Here is an 18,992-nt window from a genome sequence, read left to right on the forward strand (position 1 = left end):
CAAATCTGTGTTTTAGAGAGCAAGACGGAAGAAAAAAAAATCAAGCATTACATTTGTTATTTATTCACTTTTATTTATGAAAATAGTTTTTAAGTTTAAAAAAGGTATATTTACACAGATACAAAAAGTCAGTTTCTTGTCAATTATATCTCAGTTTACATGTGTCGCATGTTAATCGACAAGCAGCAAGATGACGTTAAACACTTCATCATTTCAGGCACATGAAAGACAAAATAGACAATGGTTTCCACTGTGTACAATTCTGCTATTGACACAAAATAATAATAGTATTTCATGTGCATTTTTTCTCTCCATGTCACACACATCTCTTTGTACAAGAGTACTTTCTGATTGAGCGCCCCTGCAGGAAACCATTGAAGTTGACCAATGTAAAATAATAAAAATAAAAAGCTTGTGATGCTTGAAAGACCAGAAAGGCTCCTGGAATTCTGAGGATTTTTCTGATATGTTGGCTGTTTTTTGAAACTACAAGCAAAGCTGCACATTGCAAATACTGGCGTAACTAAAGCTGAAAAGCAATAGGAGTGACAGATCTCGGAAAGGACCCCAATATTTAGACTTTGTTTACCACAGTCTTATTATACATAAAGTGGGTCAACAATATTATCAATGTTATATATAAAGTACCATTTTGTAAACTCAGGCCTTTTTTCATTGAAAAAACTGCCAGGATTAAATTTAACTAGAGGGAAATTACCATTGATATATTGTTATATTCCACTGCTACATTTTATCAAAATGTAAACACAAGTAAAACTTGTGAAAAAGTGCTTAGTTTAAACCAGTCTCACTCAAATCTTCATTAAATGTATTTTTGACATTCATAGCACTAGTGTGAAGTACAGTCTTATCTTTTACCATTACATTAAAAAAAAATAAGATAACATTTTTTACAGTAAGCCAATACAAGGTTTCCAAGCATTCTGATTTGCTTTGGCGATGCAAACAACTGACCAACCTCCCAGGCATATACACACATTTGTGCATACAAACAAGGTTGGGCCACATGTTAAGCTTCCAAATCAAATCTCCCATTACATGCTGATTCCTTTAACATTGGTCAATTAAAAAAAAAAAAGAATATTTGATTGACACTTGCACGGGCTTTTTTTTTTTTTTACAAATCCCCCAAATTGTCACTCTGAATCTGGATCAAAAAGCAGTTCTCGCAAGCCAACCAAGAATCTGCTTTGCAATACAAAAGAGATATTACCCTGAGGAGAACTGCAGTGGAAGCTCCCTTTCGTTATTACTGCCTTTTGACAAGGATTATTTATTATTCGACATATTTTTTCACTCAGTGGTGGATGCTATAGTACTACACAATACGTTACCCGCCAAAACCTACCACCTCTCATACCTGCTCACTGTTATTAGAGCTCCCCTCTGTGCCTTTAGTGTCTGGAGGAACCAATGGGGAGGTGAGATTCAGGTAGCCTTGCTCTGATGGTTGGTGTGTGGAGACAGACCCTTGAGTGGCGCCCACCTTTACACGGCAGATTGCGTCCAGAATGTCCAGTGGATCACACGAACCTGACGTCAAACTGGCGAGACAGACGTAGTGTGAAATGGCAGAACGTGCACATACAAGCATCCACCTACAGTATTTGTAAACCTATCAATGTGTGATATGACAAGAAAATTAAGTTGGGAATTCTTTGACGAGCTTAACAAAGCTGTCTAGTACTTTTTTCCCTTCAACAACTCAAATTAAGCTACACTACAAATTGCAAATATCACACAATATATCCTTTTAACAAAACAATTTCTTCTCTCAAAACCGATTTACCTTAGCGTAGATGTATGTAGGAAGCCATCGCAGAGACTTTCAGAGGGGAGCACTTTCTTGGCATTCTGTTAAGCATTTGAACCATTTATGATCAAAATACATCAATGTTTTTATTACAATAAAAGAAGCGATGAATGCTTGACCTAGTGTGAAATGCCTCAGCCTTAATGGAATCCACCTTGCACCATCTCACATTACTAATGCTGAATGAACTTTTAAAACAAAGAAACCTGTGAATTTTGGGTGTCATGTACCATTAAGGCATAAAGATCTGCATGGTGTTACCTCCAGGCTGTAGAATGACTGGACGTTCCTCAGGGCACGCTCTAAGGAACTGACTTGGTTGGAGAGCTTCATGGTTCGATCCTGAAGTTGTCTGTTTTCCACTTCTAAGACATTGACCCTAGAACACACAGATTAATGTTCACACTCACTCACAAAAACAATTGACCTAGTGTGTCCTTTATGTCCTCACCAACACATGTAGGTTAATAAGAGTTCTGGTTGACAATCAAAATTGTTACTTTCTTGTGTTACAGTTCACAAGGCGTCCAAACAAACTTTAGGAGACACACTTAGAATAAAACCCATGAATCTCTGGTCTTCACTTTTTACAGTATTCATTCATTTAGTAGTTTTCCTTGACAATAATCTTTCAATTCTTGGTTGAGAGAGATCCCGATCACTGAGAGCACCAATGAGACACTTCAGTCAACATACATTTAGTGATTTGATATCGTAATACTTGATTTCCACTTTAGTGTGATTCAAGACACCTGTGTTGAACAGTGGAGGCGGTCCTCATGCCTTTGCTGCCCATTTCCTCTGCCTCACTTATCTTCCGCAACAGTTCCCTCTTCTCCTCCAAAAGCTTCTCATTTTCCTCCGTCACTGTGTGGATCCTCTCCTTCTCCTGAAAGCCACCACGGAGAGATAAAACAAAAACAGTTTGACACTTTCGAAAATATTTTTCTGGCACAAACATCTCTTGTTGGGTTATTTAGGAGTGAAGGTCATGTGTGACCTTGTGTGAGAGGCTCGAGGCCAGCGCGAGGTCGTTCTCCAGTTTCTGGATGATGCGGTCCCTCTGTGCAGTCTCCTTGATAAAGACGTGCTTGGCCTGACGCAGCTTGGTCTTGTGCTGACTCTGCTTTTCGTTGTACTTCCTAGTTGGTGGAGCAGAGGGGATTAACCTCAGAAAAGCAAATACTTCTCTACGTGTCGTAATTACCGATTATGCTATAACCTTATTCAGCCAATCAGAAAATACATAGTAATTTGTTAGCCATAGTTCATTTTATTTTCGATGTAAATATCTATACTAATGCGGGTGTGTGTCTCACCTGACGTGTGTGTCCAGTTGGAGGAGAACTTGCTGCAGCTCCACCTGCAGTCTGTCACACTCCTGCTGACTGGCCATCAAGTCCTCCTGCAGTCTGTGGCTTGACTTCTGGCTGGCTGTCACCTAAGGGACACATATAGCACATACAATTTCATCTGAATTCAAAACACATTTCAAGGTATTGTTAAAAATACATAAATATTAAATATGGCCAGCAGTTTAATGTGATGACTGCCACATGTACACAGACTTTGTAAAATGCCAGTTAAAAGTCAAGCAGCACTAAATATAAAACCTTGATAACATATGACTACAGTAGTTAAAATGATTCTATCACCCTGTTTGTGGGAATTTACTGGGTTGCTACGGATTGAAATCTTGAGATTGTTCAAGATTAGAAGATGAGATTAAGTGACGGGGCTCACTGACTGTCCAAACATGGTTTTGGATACGAGCTGTCAGCACAACAAGCCGATAAAAAATGCTGCAGCCTGTGACGAAAAGTTAAAACAGATTAAACTTTTGTAGAAACGCCATCCGACGTCACGCTGTGGTGGCCAATCACGTAACCGGCGATTAGACTTAGAAAAACAAAACACAAGCACTCAACTGCCCAGGAGTTTGTGTAACAGCTGACTGTTTCCTGCAACAAGCTCCAGCAGAAATCGCAGTCTCTTAACTTTTTTCTTTTTCTCTGTAAAATGAAGCTGCTTTCAAGTGCAGTTGAAAATGTCAAGATCATAAAAACACTTCAATTTTGGGCGCCCAGATACCTCAGTTGGTAGAGCAGGCGCCCATATATAGAGGTTTACTCCTCGACGCAGCGGCCGCAGGTTCGGCTCCGCCCTGCGGCCCTTTGCTGCATGTCATTCCCTCTCTCTCCCCTTTCATGTCCTCAGCTGTCCTGTCTATTAAAGGCCTACAATGCCCAAAAGATTATCTTTAAAAAAAAAAAAACACTCCAATTGTGAAATATAAAGTCTACTTGTGCTACATTAGAGGGTTAAAGTACACAACAGTATGTCAGACAAATGGGCCATTTAAGTGACATTCCCACACCGCACACAACCCTGCGGCAAATCAACGAACACTACGTGAATGCAGCCTGAGAAATAATGAGGAGTGCAAATTTGAATTCTATTTAACTGGAAGCAAATTAAAAAGCATGTACACGCTGAGAACAACAATGACTATAAATTGTGAATCACATTTGATCAACATTTTGAAATGAGAGTGCGAAGGGTGCCTCAGGTGTCCAAAACCCTGCAGTACCAATACCATCTGATGAGCTGCTGTACACACGGTACCTTACCTCCTCTCGGGCCTTGCTAAGTTCAGCCTCCAGGATTGCCAGACGGGTGTCCAGCTGCTGGATACGGTGGCAGAGCTCGGAATTTGTCCTGGTCATGGAGGACTCCTTCAGCCTCAGGGAGCGCATCTGCTGCTGCAGCTCCTCCTCACGCTGCTCTAGTAGCTTCCTGAGATAGAAATGGAGGAAAAGATGGATAGAAGGATAGTCAACAAAAAATAGTGTTATCAGAATCGCACCCTAAAATTTGCAATGTTGGTTAAGGCACTACTAGTGCTACTGGGACCAAGTCAAACTGGGCAGCGCCAGCAGCACCGCAGCTTGTGTGACCTGGTGATGTGCTCCTCCTGCTGCTGGGCTCTGAGGGCTGATAAGTTGTCAGACAGATCTCTGCTGTCTCTCTCTAGGCGGCTGCTCTCGCCAGCCCGGGCTTCCTCCACACGCAACTGGTGCTGGGCAGTCTTTAGCTGCTGCTGCAGCTCCAACACCTGCCATCACAACAGAGCCACAGGCTTCACTCAGTGAGACAAACTGATAACATGAACTCCCAACCTACCACCAAGTCCAGAGGATTTCCTGAAGGTGTCAGAAATAGTTCATAATGTTGGTGAACAACCCTGAGAAAGAGCTACTCCAAGTGAACAAATGTTACTCTCTACATAAGCAAGAATCATGTCCCAAGATTTCTTCACAAGGGGCAACTGCTTTCTCTTCTGCACACTCAATATTAAGATAAGGATTAACTTTATTAAAACTCAAGGGAAAACTAGGTCACAGAAATTATACCGCATGTATTAGTATGAAATGATATGTATGAAGATATATATTCAAATTGGCTATTAGCAATATCACATCTTGTGCTGCGTAGCGATTTCTAAGGTATGGAAAACCATATTCCATTAAGAGCTCAGAATGCAGGTTTCATTGGGGATTTCACTGATAAGCAGAACCTTAACAACAGAGGAGAAACTAAGGAGTAAAATCGCCTGGGGTCTTTGTCACAAAGCAAGTTAAACTTAGTATTTATTGTGTAAACTGACTTCACTAAACCTGAAATTGGCAACCAGAGATGCCAGTATGACAAAGCTGGTTTCATGTAGGAATAGTAGAATGTGTTACAAGTCAATTACCAGCCAATGCAACATCAACAGAACAAGAGCAACAGATTTAAAACCAGATGAGATGAAAGTGCTGATCCCTATGGAGAAATTGCTCCAGCACTGACCTTCTTGTCAGCAGCAATGAGCCTCGCCCTCTCGGCCTGCAGGTCCTCCTGCAGATTGGTGGTGGCGCTTCGGTTTGTGGAGTTGCGTGCCAGTTCCAACTCCAGTTCCCTGATTTTCTGCTGCTGACGTTCACGCTCGGCCACCTGAGTGTGAACGCTCTGCTCCACCTGGACCAGCTTGGTCTGGACCTGCTTCAGCTCTGCACAAAGCTGAAGGAAGAATGTGAGACAACAGAGCATGAGCACAAAAGACAGATGCTTAACACCAACATAACAACTATTCTGATAATTACAGCTTTTTGTATGGCACCTTTCTTAACTGTTGAGGTGTTACATTTGCTCATGGTAATTAGCATTCACGGTGAAGTGACTGGGCGACTAAGAGAGTGATTAGGATGATGATTAAGTGATAAATGTCAAGCATTCAAGAAATTCCAACTGTGCTGTAAGTGAATACCAACCTTGAGTTTTTCCTGGTCCAGCAGGGTGTTGTGTCTCTTCAGGTCCATGTTTTTCTCCTTCTCGTAGCGCAGCTCTCTCTCTGCCGAGGTGAACAGGCTCTGGGCCCTCTGCAGGTCCTGCTTCATCTGTTTATTCTCCTCTGTCTTCTGGCATAGCACTGAGTCCTGGAACTGAAGAGGGAGAATGAGAGACAAGTTTGGGATGTCTTTACGCTCAAGGAGAGTACAGATAAATACAGGTAGCCCAGCTAAGCTTTTTTGTGGCCGTTGTGAATCATTAAGCCAATCACTCGTGCCTTGATCATTTTCATTAATGAAGAGTCTAATTCCGTAAAAAGCATGATACACCACTGGAGTTGGGAGACCTGAAGCTTTTGTGTTAATCATCAGCATTTATAATAAATAAAAAAAGAGAGGAAGATTGCCAGAAATGCTACAGGCCGAGCTTTAGAAATGTTTGAAAAATGTTGCCTTAACTTTATTGTCACTTCATTTAGATCAGTGATGTTACTCAATGAAATACTATATCAATGTCTTTATTGTCTAAACACATCATGTATGGAGGCATAATGCAGCTGCTGCATAGGCCAAAGTAAAGCAATGAAAAGAAAATGATGTAATAAACTGAAACTCAAAAATACTGAATACAAAGGAGACGGTGAATATTTTAGTTTTTTTTTATATTTTTATTTTTTATTTTTAAATCGAACTGCAGAAATAGCGTGGCTATCTGGGCATGTTAGGGGTGTGTGGTGTGTTATGATCGTACATACCTTGATGCGTGCCTGGGCTTCGTTGACCTGAGCCTGCAGGGCCAGTTGGTGCTGAGAAGCCAGCTGCCGCTCCTCCTCCAGCTTTGTCTGCAGATGATTCAGCTCCTGCTTCACACATAAAAGCTACAAAGACAACACACACACACACACACACACACACACATTTATGAATCATATATGATTCTGGCAGAGGAAATTCCCTTTCTGCTCACCTTCCTCTACAAGCAGGTTAAAGGTTAGGATCTGCTTTAGTCTTCGCGCTGGTGGGGATCTAGCGCCTTACTCAAGTACACAAAATCTGGACAGCAGCACTTTGAACCAGGGCTGTAATGTTCAAGGACAATCTTTCTCTCTAATCTAAAATCTAAATAATAATATAATAATAATAAATTCCTGAACATCTAAATAACTCAACAGTCATAAAAGATGATTTCACATATAAACCTTTTTGAAAAACAAAGGGCAATGGACATGTAATCCAGTTACCTGATCCAAGCCCTCATCCTTGGTCCAGTCCACTGGACTAAGCCTAGATTGTGCATGAGCTGTGTGCAATTCAGGCTTCTGGCTGCCAATAAGTACTTCCTTTGTTGAGGAGAGCTGCTCTTGATGCCACTTGAGCTGCTCTTTGAGGCGCTGTATCTCAAGCTCCAGTCTCTCTCTTTCCCCCTCAGCTGTCAGCTTCTCTTGAACACTGCAGCTCAGCTTGGCCTGGAGCTCGGCAGTCTGAAGCCGCTCAGAAACCATCTCCTCCCTGGAACATTTGCACATTCATGCAAAACAAGTGAGCTCAGGTGTTCCAGTCCTATCTTGTGACTGGTCATGATACATTATAGAAGTACCAGTTGCAGGAGTGCTATCACTTATCTCCCAACACTGATCTATTTAAAAAAAAAAAATACTACTGCATGCATGAAACACTTTTTTTACTGTGAACTCTTGACTGATAACAACCTCAAAGTGTTGTGTGCTGTCTGGAGGCTGCCAAGTTCAGCAGTTAGCCGGTCAGCCTGCTCTTGCAGCTGGTCAACCTGAAGCCTGTTTTCCATCTTGACTTCCTGGGTCCGGTTACTGTCCTTGTAGTGTTCCAGCTCGCTCTGGAGCCGGCTGTGGGCCCGCTCCATTTGAGCCACCTGTCAGGCAGAGAGGCAAAAACAGGATGAAACTCATTTTAGTGGCATAAATGTCAAATTGACAAATGTTGTAAATTAATGTTGACATTTAAATGTTGTCAGGTTTATTTTGAGTTCTTTTGCTGTATTCAATAATCATTATTTCTGTCGCAAGAATGTTTTTCCCAGTTTCATGTTTTAAAGCAGGGGGTCTTCAATGTTTTTTTAAGCCAAGGACCTCTTAACTGAGAGAGAGAGACGGAGCAGGGACCCCCTACTGCATATATTGTATACAATGCAGTTGCATATTAAACTGGGTCTACAATAACTTGTAGGGCAGCCTAAAGCCTTTACATACCTTTTTGCCCATAGAATACTATCTATTAAAATAACAATTGTTAACATAATTTTATAAATCATGTTTTAATGTTATACATAGTGAGTGAATTCTTAAGGCTGTTTTATGGTTCTGCGGAGGATCAATGCAGAGCTTTCGCCGTAGCCTACGTAAGTGGCCTGATGTTTATACTTGCACTGGTGTGTGCGTCGAGCCGGCATATGCGTGTGTGTGTGGGAAGTGTGTGGTAGAGCGAGGGAGAAGTGAGAGAGTGATGGTGATCAGCTTCGGAGCGAGTACTGACTCTAGAGTCATAGTGATAGAAACAAAGTGTCTTCCCTGTGTTTTCTGACCAAGGTGGGAAATCTGTAGCAGGAAAAGTTAACCCTCTCCTTGATTTCATGTTGTTTATGGAGAAGGAGAACCAGGAAATGAGTCAGGGGAAATGCAACGCTACCAAGCCACGGCCGAGCGACGTGTAGTTACATTTTTCGAGAGGTGCATGTCAGGCTACGGCGTATGGTCCGGCGTAGATGCAGAGGGGTCTGCGGGGGTACGCCGTCGATTCGACGCAGAAGCATAAAACAGCCTTTAGGATGAACTGTACCTGTGGATGGCTATCTTAGTGACTACCTTACCTACAGGCCAGTTAGCCTATCATCAGTGTATTTGTTTCACAAATAGGCTAATTTATATTTGCTAATAATATTTATGATTCATGTTAAGACATTTTAATTATTTAAAAAACACTCAAAAAATGAACAATAGTTTGGCGGCCCCCCTGCAGTAACTCTGACGACCCCCAGGGGTCCCGGACCCCCTGTTAAAGATCTCTGTTTTAAAGCAACACTATGTTACTTTTCCCTCTTCGGTCCCCCTATAGGTTGTCTCATTGGAACTACAGCTCACGTGGCTGTAGTTCCAATGAGACAATCTGTAGGGGGACCGAAGAGGGAAAGGTTATATAGTATTGCTTTGAAGGACTGAGAAGGTGTCAGCGACAGCAAGCAGACTTGTTAAATGAACAAACCTTTTCCTCCAGAACTGCTTTTTCCCCCTTGACTTGGGTGAGGCTCTTGATGAGCGTTTTTCCTTGTTGGCATTCTGTCTGAAGGCTGTTGACCTCAAGTCTCAGCTTCTTCAGCTCTCGCTCACCAATCTGTAAAGCCTTTGGTTGAGAGAATAAGGGAGTTTGTTTTTGTGTGGCTTGCGTTTGTACATATTGTACTTTCAAAACAATACAACAATAACTCTTTAATGCAGGACTAAAATCTCTTGAACTGTACATTGAATTTTAATATATTTGTGTAGCTGTGGTGTTATTGCTTTCTGTCAGACAAAGCATTGGATATGTGTGGTTTTTACCTCCTTGTCTTTTTTGAGGGCGGCCTGGGCAGCACTGAGGTCTACCTCCAGCTGTTTCCTCCAGTCCTTCTCCTCAGTCAGACGAGCCTCTAGCAGAGCCAACCTCTCCTGGCTGCTGTCCCTTAGGTGCTTCATACACGGTGACAGAGAAACACTAAGCATTCATAGGTTGCACTGAGTCATGGAATTTGGGGTATTTAAACTCTTCTGATGTACAGGCTGATGGTCAAGGTAGTATAATATGAATTTCACTGCTCAGTAAAACATATTTCCATTTTATTGAATTTGGGCTTAAATGAGATCGTTTTGGTCAAACTTGGGATACTTTAACAGTTTCCCCTGCTTTTATGCAGCACAGGTGGATGGCTATACCTGTGTTGTCCTATTTATTGTCCTGTTGCTGCTTATAATACAAAAAACAATTAAAACTCATTTTTGTTTACATTTTAAGCATTAGAATTGCACCTCTTGTGTAGTTGAGGTCAACACGAGCCAATGTGTTCTTGCTGTGTTAACACACTACTGTGAAAGGAGCACAGAGGAAACATTAATGATATTCAAAAGTGAGTAATGTCTTACCAGCTGTAAGTAGGACTCAGTGGCTTTGACCTCTTCTCCGTTCTTCAGCATTTTTTCTTGGACATCCTGCTTCTTTAGCTCTGCCTCCAGGCTTTTGATCTGCATTGACCAGTTAAGATTATTACTCAGCCATTACAGAGATGAAGGTTTCCAAGACGTTCCAAGACTAAATTATACTGTCTTTTAGTCAAGGATTGGCATTAATGAATGTCTAGAAAACTAGATTTTTTTTCAACAGCAACAACTCAGGTGAAATGTTTTAAACTCACATTTAGTATGTTTAGTAAATAATCCAACAATCCTATTTTAGTTGAAGCTTTAGTGCGTAACTTTTTGATATTAATGAACGCCATTACCAAATGAGTTGCTACAAAGCTAATTAAGACTATCAGCTCCACACAACTCTCTCTGTATTCACGGACGGCTTGTATCATGTGGACGCGCCAACATTTTTGCTGTCATTACTTAGAATTCTTCATGGGGGGACAGAAACTACGCACTGTAGCTTTAAGAAAATGTTTTTTTTGAGCAAGTTAGTGCTACGCATTACCCTCCTGTGCAGTCCCTCCAGTTCACCCTCGTGGCGATGCCTCTCCCCCTTGCTGGCGTTCTGGGCCTCCCCTAGCAGTGCCTCCAGCTCCTCATTCCTCTCCTCCAGCTCTTCCTGTTCCTTGCGCAGCCTCTGGAGTTGCCGTTGCAACTCCCTCATCTGTACAAGCCTGTCTTCCATCATCTCATGACACCTGACAGATAATGATGATGACTAATGTCAGAGAGAGCAGGTGGGATAGTCTTAAAGAATGTCAACATTCATTGATCACACTATTAACCAGAATGCAGTTCATATATTTACCGTTTGTGAATGTGATCCTTTTCTTGAGTTGACGAGCCAGACAGATTGTTTTGTGGTTCACTGCTAATGCTCTTGTCCTTTTGATCCTCTTTGGTTACAACATCTTGGTTTGCATCATGTATTGCCAACTGGACAAACACAACACCAAACAATGCCAAGCTGCTGCAACAACACTATGAATTTTCATTTTAATACAGAAAATGAGTAAAATACCAACCTGGTCCAGGAGATTTTTCTTCTCAGACTCTAAAGTGCGGACTCTTTCCCTCAGAGCTCTGTTCTCCACATCTAGTCTGTCATTTTGCTCTTTGGCTCGCTGCAGCTTCATCATATCTGTGAAAAGACAAAACCATGACCATGAATATCTTAAAAAAAACTATATATATATATAGATATAGAGAGAGAGAGAGAGAGAGAGAGAGAGAGAGAGAGAGAGAGAGAGATATTTTTATAGATATAGATATTTATATACAGAAATAAAAATGAAATTCCATGTCTATATATAAATAATATACATGGAATTTCATTTTTATTTCTGCCTTGTTTTGCCTTTTTATACCCTATTACAATATTATACACATATACTGTATGAAGTAATGATAATACCTATAGCGCACCATGGCTACTTAGGGAAGGTGGTCAATTTGTTCAGAATGGTGGATTTCTTAAGAAACATGTTTGAAATTTGCTCAAAATGTGCTTATTCAGTCTTTAAAGCAAACCACATGAAGCATTTTAACCAACTTATGGGACTTTCTGTTAGGACTGGTTGTGCATCTGTCTGGTTATGTGAGATTGTTTACTTGCCGTATGTTTTGCCAACCATGGATGCATGTGGCTGCTCTAAGATTTGACTGATTCTCCTCAGAAAAGTCAAAGATTCAGCCAAACCCCTACCATTGTGGAGGAAAGGGGTATTAGGGGAAATGGAACACTAACATTGTACTCCAGCCTAATGTGAATATAAAGGGAATATTAGAATGCCCTGTTCAAGTGTGAGAGCCAGTGGAGAGGGAAATATAAATCTATTGTAAATCAACTTCCTAATCAGGTAGTGTCTCTAGCAGTAACTGATATCTACAGAAACTAAATTCAAAAGAATGAAAAAGAATTTGAAGGACTGAAATAAATCTAAATATGAAAAAAGGTTGTTGAAGCATTTTATATTTTTTTTCCTAAGCACAAACAGAATCAGTAATATCCAAACAATATCCAACCCTACTAACAAGTTTGCCCACCAACATTAACAGCCAACTAGAATTTTTTAATAGTAAAATAATATCTCCACACAGTGTGGCTGGTGTTAACGTCACACATTGTTGCAGTTTTTAAGTTCACATCCAAGTCTGTCTCACCACAGTGTTTCAGTTTCTCCACTTCCATCCTCAGGTTCTCTACCTCCTGGGCCGTTCCCTGAAGCTCAGATCCTGAGATCATAAGCAGAATTTTAATTCTATAAAGCCGAAAATATGCTTTCTTCTCATTCACATCTTTTAAAACATTTCTTCTCATATGCTGTTGAGGACGTCCTGCAGTTGGCTATAAATTAACAGATTAGAAAATAAAGTTGTCATATTGCCAAATCTGTAGTCTGACAACAAGTAATATTCACGTTTCAGTTCTGTATGTGGATATTAAAATATTTTAAGGTCAGAGGTAACCAGCTGGGTAGACCAGGGACTGGGGCTGCATGTGTACATCTGGGCCTTCATGGTCACTCAATGCCATCATGTGTAGGTTTCTTACAACCACTTTATTCTGTGTAGCAATGTGCAAAAACAATATTCAAAACTGAGTGTAAGTCTGAAGTCCTTAGAAACAATGCATCAAAGTTTAACATAGACTCACAATTGGGGATACATACTGTAACATAAGTCTTTGCAACATACCACTTAGGTCTAGGTTGTTGTTTTTGGCAGCATCCAGCTCATTGGTGAGTCTGCGGATGTCCTGATGAGCCATTGCCAGCCTTCTAGACGCCTCTTCAAGGTCCCGCTCCAGCCGCTGGCGCTCATTTTGCTCCTGGGAAATCTGCTCACTGTGGGCCTGATGTAAAGGAATTAAGCGTGGATGGTAAGAGTGTGATGAGTGCAGCAGGAAAGAAGATTGAGTTAGACTGGAGATGCAAGTGGCCCAACATGCTGTTGTAAGAGACATGCATTCAAAGGTGGAGATTCATCATCACCAAAGGCCTGGAAAGGAGCGAGGGCAATGAGTTATAATCTTGTACGTCAACATTCACCTGCATAGAGAGACCAGTGGGACAAAAAGTATACATGCTGTTACCTGTGACATGCCATTACTGTTCAACCCATTTCAAGTACTCATCAGTTGTTAGAGAATTACATTCACAGATGTGTTACTGAGACAAGCAATGTCGTCTGCATCATTCTGGTCATGCGGATATCAAGGCACACTGTCAGCGTGGAATGCATTTCAAAAAGTGGTACCACTGTGAAACTAGCCAGAGATTCCTCTTTACCACAACATCAGTGTTAGTTAGTTAGTATATGCTGTGAGGTGGAAACCTACAGGGGTAATATTGTGTTTGCTCTGACCAGACCTGCGCAGCCCAAACAGCTTCTTCCATGGACTCTGGGATGAACACTGCTGAGAGGAAAGACCCGTGTGTGCAGAATCACAACAGACACGACATAACTATCACGTGGTATCCCTGTCCTTTAACTGGAAATATTAGCTTGTCTTTTTCTTGACAAACTCAATGCAATCTGAAGTTATACAGAACTGTAACTCAGCCAAGGCACAATGACAGTCACCTTACCTTTGTCACGTTATCTATGTTTTTTTGCATATCCTCTGTCTGCTGCCTTAGCTCCTCCCCCACCGTGTAGCGAATATGCTCCTGTTCAAGAGTCACCGAGAGACAGAGACTCACTTAACCACGCTTATATGGTCACTGTATTTGCCTTGGATAGTTAACCATTACATTCCACTCAAACTATAAAGTCTTTGGACAGGTTAATTTGAAAATTCAATATGACTGAAGACTGTTCATTGTTCCAGATTATAGAGGCTGTGCACTCTCGCTGGAAAACTTACATTTACAGTTCAAATGATGTTTTAAAATGGACTTGTGTTGTTCCTTTCCTATGAAGAACTGGCATTCTGAGGAACAGTCCTCTGATGTACGTAGGTCAGTCCTTTACCTTGTGTTGGACTTCCCTTAAGTTGCTAGTGAGGCTCTGACTTTCCAGTCTCCTCTCAGCAGCCTCCAGCCTTTCCAGTAGTGTGGCCCTCTCCACCAGCAAGTAAGCCACCTGCTCACTGGGGCTGCTCAAGCCCATCTCTCCGAGATCCTCGTGAGCCAACATCTCCGCCAGCTCCTTGCTCTGGCTCTCTAGAAGAAAGGGGAGTTCTCACTGGTAATTAGTTTGTCCAGTGGGACTGTAAAATGACATTGAAGACAAGATAGAATAACAACTAAATAGTGCACAAGTATGTCTATATGGCAGCATATTTAGCATAAACACAAGTAAAAATCCAACCCAAAGAATGCATGCTTTGATACTGTATATTCACAGACACGATTTAAAAACATTCATGGCAAAAAAAATTGTAAGCAATGTTGTGTTTGAAAGATCCCGCTAAGGGGCTCTGGTGAGCCAGGCTAGGCTACAACCGAAAGGAAAGAATGCCAACATTACTAAATTTGCACTGAATTTACCTTGTTGTTGTCTGATATGGTGAAGCTCTTGTCGCAAGTGTTCATTGTCTCTCTCATAGTCTGAAGTCAGTAACTCACGCTCTTCCAGCAGCCCACGTATATGTGCAACATAGTTCTCCACCTGACGGACAAAAAGACAAAAATCCAAAAGTAATTTAGCTATGACTTACATACCATTTTGAGCAAATGGTTTGGTCTGGTACACATTTCAGAAATGTATGCTGAGTATTATTTCACACTATGTTAGACTGGAAGCTTAGGAGCCTTCCATCATGCACAATCCGGTCAAGAAGATTATGGCAGTGTTACAGTTGGTGAAATAAAACACCAAGAAGACTCTAAGAAAACTCAAGATACCAAAATGTTTACCTCCTTCATCTCACTGGCCTGCTGGGTACGTAACATCTGCAGCTCCTGGGTGGATGACTGAAGATTTGCCTCCCTGGCGAGCAGCTGCTGCCACAGGTGGCGCTGCCGCTCCTCCACACTGGCCCCTGGAGGCAAACCATCCTCCTGAAGTCGCATAGAAATCTGGTCCAGCTCTGTCCGCACCTGAGAACCCAAAGGAAGAGCTGAATGTTTATTGACAAGATATATGTAAGACTACTTAAGTGTTGAAATGTTATATTAAACTGCAGCGTGTACGATTTTACAAGGTAAAATACCTCTCAGTACTGTGGTGAACCAGGTTTAAGGGTATTTACATCAAAATTGGAGGAAGGGTTTAGGGATTGCAAACATTTTCATACATAGTCCCCTCATTTCAAGGGACTTAAAGTAATTGGACAATTGAGTCAAAAGCTGTTTCATGAGCAGGTGTGGGCTATTCCCTCATTATTTCATCATCAATTAGGCAGATAAAAGGTCTGGCATTGATTTCAGGTGTGGCATTTTCATTTGGAAGCTGTTGCTGCGAATCCACAACATGCGATCAAAGGAGCTCTCAATGCAAGTAAAGCAGGCCATCCTTAGGCTGCAGAAAAAGAAAAAATCCATCAGAGAGATAGCAGAAACATTAGGAGTGGCTAAATCAACAGTTTGGTACATTCTGAGAAAAAAGGAACGCACCGGTGAGCTCAGCAATACAAAAAGGCATGGACGTCCGTCCACGGAAGACAACAGTGGTTGATGATTGCAGGATCCTTTCCATGGTAAAGAAGAACCCCTTCACAACATCTAGTGACGTGAAGAAGACTCTCCAGGAAGTAGGCATATCATTATTCAAGTCTACCATAAAGAGAAGACTTCACAAGAGCAAATATAGAGGGTTCACCACAAGGTGCAAACCATTCATAAGTCTCAAGAATAGAAAAGCCAGATGAGTTTGTCAGAATACATCTAAAAAAGCCAGCCCAGTTCTGGAACAGCATTCTTTAGACTGATGAAACTAAGATCAACCTGTACCAGAATGATGGAAAGAGAAAAGTATGGAGAAGGCTTGGGACAGCTCTTGATCCAAAGCACACCACATCATCTATAAAACATGTTGGAGGCAGTGTAATGGCATGGGCATGCATGGCTTCCAGTGGCACTGGGTCACTAGTGTTTATTGATGATATGACAGAAGATGGAAGCAGCCGCATTAATTCTGAAGTCTATAGGAACATTCTGTCTGTTCATATTCAGCCAAATTCAACAAAGTTGATTGGACGGCTCTTCACAGTACAGATGGACAATGACCCAAAACATACTGCAAAAGCAACCCAAGAGTTTTCAAGGCAAAGAAGTGGAACATTATACAATGGCCGAGTCAGTCACCTGATCTCAATCCGATCGAGCATGCATTCCACTTGCTTAAGACAAAACTTAAGGCAGAAAGACCTGCAAACAAACAACTAAACCCTTCCTAGAATTTTGATGTAAAAACCCTCGAAATAAAGCTGAACGTCTGCACTACAATTTCATCTCGATTTCTTTTCAAATCCAGTGTTGGCGCACAGGGCCAAAATTATGAAAATTATGTCGCTGTCCAAATATTTCCAAACCTCACTATCTGTGAATGAGTAGCCTTGGGCATACTGCTTGTCATTACAAAGCTTTGCTAGTTATAGCATAAAGTGTCATTAAGCTAAAAGCTGATACAATTCCAAAGCTATTTATGCTCACATTTCATCCCTTATGTTGTCGTAGACTGCTATAGCTTTTTGTTTTTTATATGACACACTACAACACCTGCATCATAAGTATTAAAAAAAAAAAAAAAATGGTTGATTACTTACTTTTGCCAAATAATGATCCAGCGCACTATCCTACAAACTACAGAATTCACAAGTCTTCGTCAACATCAAGGTTGTCAGTCTCACTGAAAACTGATCCGTTTGTGTGACAGAACATCAGAGTGGCACGCCAGTACTAAACACCTGTTGCTAAATTCAATACTGTACTTTCTAGGGTTTGTAACCTGAGCAGACCCCCCATGCAGCATTGAAACTACTCCAGCAACTGCTCCAACAACATGCAACATATTGCTAGGTATCAGGTCTCATGTGCCTGTTGTACTTAAACATCACACCAACAGGTCTATGCTCTTGCGGTTGTGAAACAAATGGCTAAAACTACAACCACCATCCAAATACTGGGGAATATTGGCTATGGGTGCAAGATATGTTCACTCCAACAGCCACTTTTGCATGTAAATCTTTAATTTTAAAGTAATTTATGCTTGTTTAGCTGATGAGAAAGTAAGAATTGCCAGCAGACAATGTGGCCAGTGGACAAAAAAAACATCTGAGAATAACAAAACAATGTCACAATTTGTGTAGATTGAAATAGTCACAAATTCCATCAAATATTCTGGTGTTGAACACTGGAACAAAGCATCTCAACAGTGACTGGCACTATGTTATCTGTAACAGCTATGAATGTTACCTCGTCATGATCCATGGTCACACATTAGGTTGGATGAAGCTGCATCTGTGAATGATGACCTTTTTCCTCAATGGTGAAAGTACTGATCCTAAACAACAATTTAGCCTACATGATATCCCATAGAACACAACTCAGTTTGCAATGATGTGGCAAAGATCAGCATATCCTCAAACTTCATCACTCCCATTGTTGTTGCAATTCATCCATGAGAACGTCTCTTGTCCTCGAGTTCCCCTGTAAAAGATGAGATACTTTAGATTTAGAACAATGCTGTCAAGTCATGTAAGGACCTGCAGTGACAAGCTTAGAGATTAGACTAGCTAACGTTACCTCAGTTTAGACAGGCACACTTACACTTTAACAGCTGAGTTACATTGCATCACCTGAGGCTATGCAAAGCTGCAAGATGATTACCTATGTTTGATCTGCTGCTATGTAATCAGGAGGAACTAAACATGGACAGCAATAAGGGTAACATCCCTATCATCGAAGCAGGCGCTTTCATGTCCTGCACTTGGGAACATTGCATTTATTAGCAACGAAAACTATCCGGCGGCAATTCCCTGCAATGTGCACAGTCAGTGCCGCTAGTGTTATTCCCAGTCAGTAAAGATTCCCCTCTCATGTGGGTTAAAAAATGTTGTGTTCCAGCTAACAATTTTTCTTAAAATGTCTGACGAGGAGGAGCAAACGAGGGGTTTTTATAGGACAACAGCCACTTGCATTCCTTTTGCCCACGCAAGCTCACTGGTCAGAAAGATGTTGTTAACTAATAATCACAAATTTGCTAACCACGTTGTGCTAGCTATATTAAACTAGTAAATAACCAGCACCGACAACTGCCACTACCCTCAGCGCGAGCTGGTTAGCAAAGTTAGTTCCAAAGTTACCGTAGTGTACTTTACATCCAGCTAACGCTAGCTCGCTAACGGTAGCCATAGCTTTATCAAGTGACTGCTTGGCAGCAACTGGTGAACGCCGTAAGGGTTTCGTTGTCATAAATGAAGGCTCGTGCTAGCGTTTAAGCAACTTCTTTGCAGTGGTGAAACTGGGTATGGAGTCGTTAAAGTTTTACTCACCTTTCAAAAGGTAAAGGCGACATGAAAGCTAACTGCTGAAGCCAGGCGTGGCGGGGTGAATTGGCTTCTACTAGCACCTAGGCAACGGCCCGTACCATTCAAAGGATGCAGGGGACAATCGATCAGGAACGTTACAACCAACCAGCTGGTGGTGTTCGTTTTAGAAAAAAATTCCATGCAATATTCTTGTTGTA

At 41.4% G+C, this 18,992-nt stretch overlaps 1 protein-coding gene across 6 annotated transcripts; it reads right to left on the minus strand.

Annotated features, from left to right (window-relative positions):
• Positions 1 to 56: 56 nt before the first annotated feature.
• ccdc30 (coiled-coil domain containing 30) lies at positions 57 to 18,945 on the minus strand. 6 transcript variants are annotated; one of them, XM_031286273.2, is made up of 28 exons: positions 18,799 to 18,945; positions 17,720 to 17,953; positions 15,221 to 15,403; positions 14,852 to 14,972; positions 14,334 to 14,524; positions 13,949 to 14,029; positions 13,699 to 13,773; positions 13,056 to 13,212; positions 12,522 to 12,593; positions 11,384 to 11,499; positions 11,167 to 11,294; positions 10,864 to 11,056; positions 10,314 to 10,412; positions 9,735 to 9,863; positions 9,400 to 9,537; positions 7,875 to 8,053; positions 7,407 to 7,674; positions 6,921 to 7,043; positions 6,148 to 6,318; positions 5,687 to 5,896; positions 4,792 to 4,949; positions 4,465 to 4,630; positions 3,154 to 3,275; positions 2,835 to 2,976; positions 2,587 to 2,723; positions 2,096 to 2,213; positions 1,811 to 1,875; positions 57 to 1,565 (listed from the first exon to the last, which is right to left on the minus strand). In XM_031286273.2, exons 2-28 carry the CDS (start codon positions 17,732 to 17,734, stop codon positions 1,376 to 1,378), a joined length of 3,747 nt encoding a protein of 1,248 aa, XP_031142133.1. In that variant the 5' UTR covers positions 17,735 to 17,953; positions 18,799 to 18,945; the 3' UTR covers positions 57 to 1,375. The 6 variants fall into 6 exon arrangements, with proteins under 6 accessions (XP_031142133.1, XP_031142131.1, XP_031142132.1 ...); XM_031286271.2 differs by having other exon boundaries at positions 13,699 to 13,776; XM_031286272.2 differs by lacking the exon at positions 18,799 to 18,945 and adding an exon at positions 18,074 to 18,324 and having other exon boundaries at positions 13,699 to 13,776.
• Positions 18,946 to 18,992: the final 47 nt, after the last annotated feature.

Source organism: Sander lucioperca, chromosome 12, assembly GCF_008315115.2.
Source record: "Sander lucioperca isolate FBNREF2018 chromosome 12, SLUC_FBN_1.2, whole genome shotgun sequence".
Taxonomy (NCBI): domain Eukaryota; kingdom Metazoa; phylum Chordata; class Actinopteri; order Perciformes; family Percidae; genus Sander; species Sander lucioperca.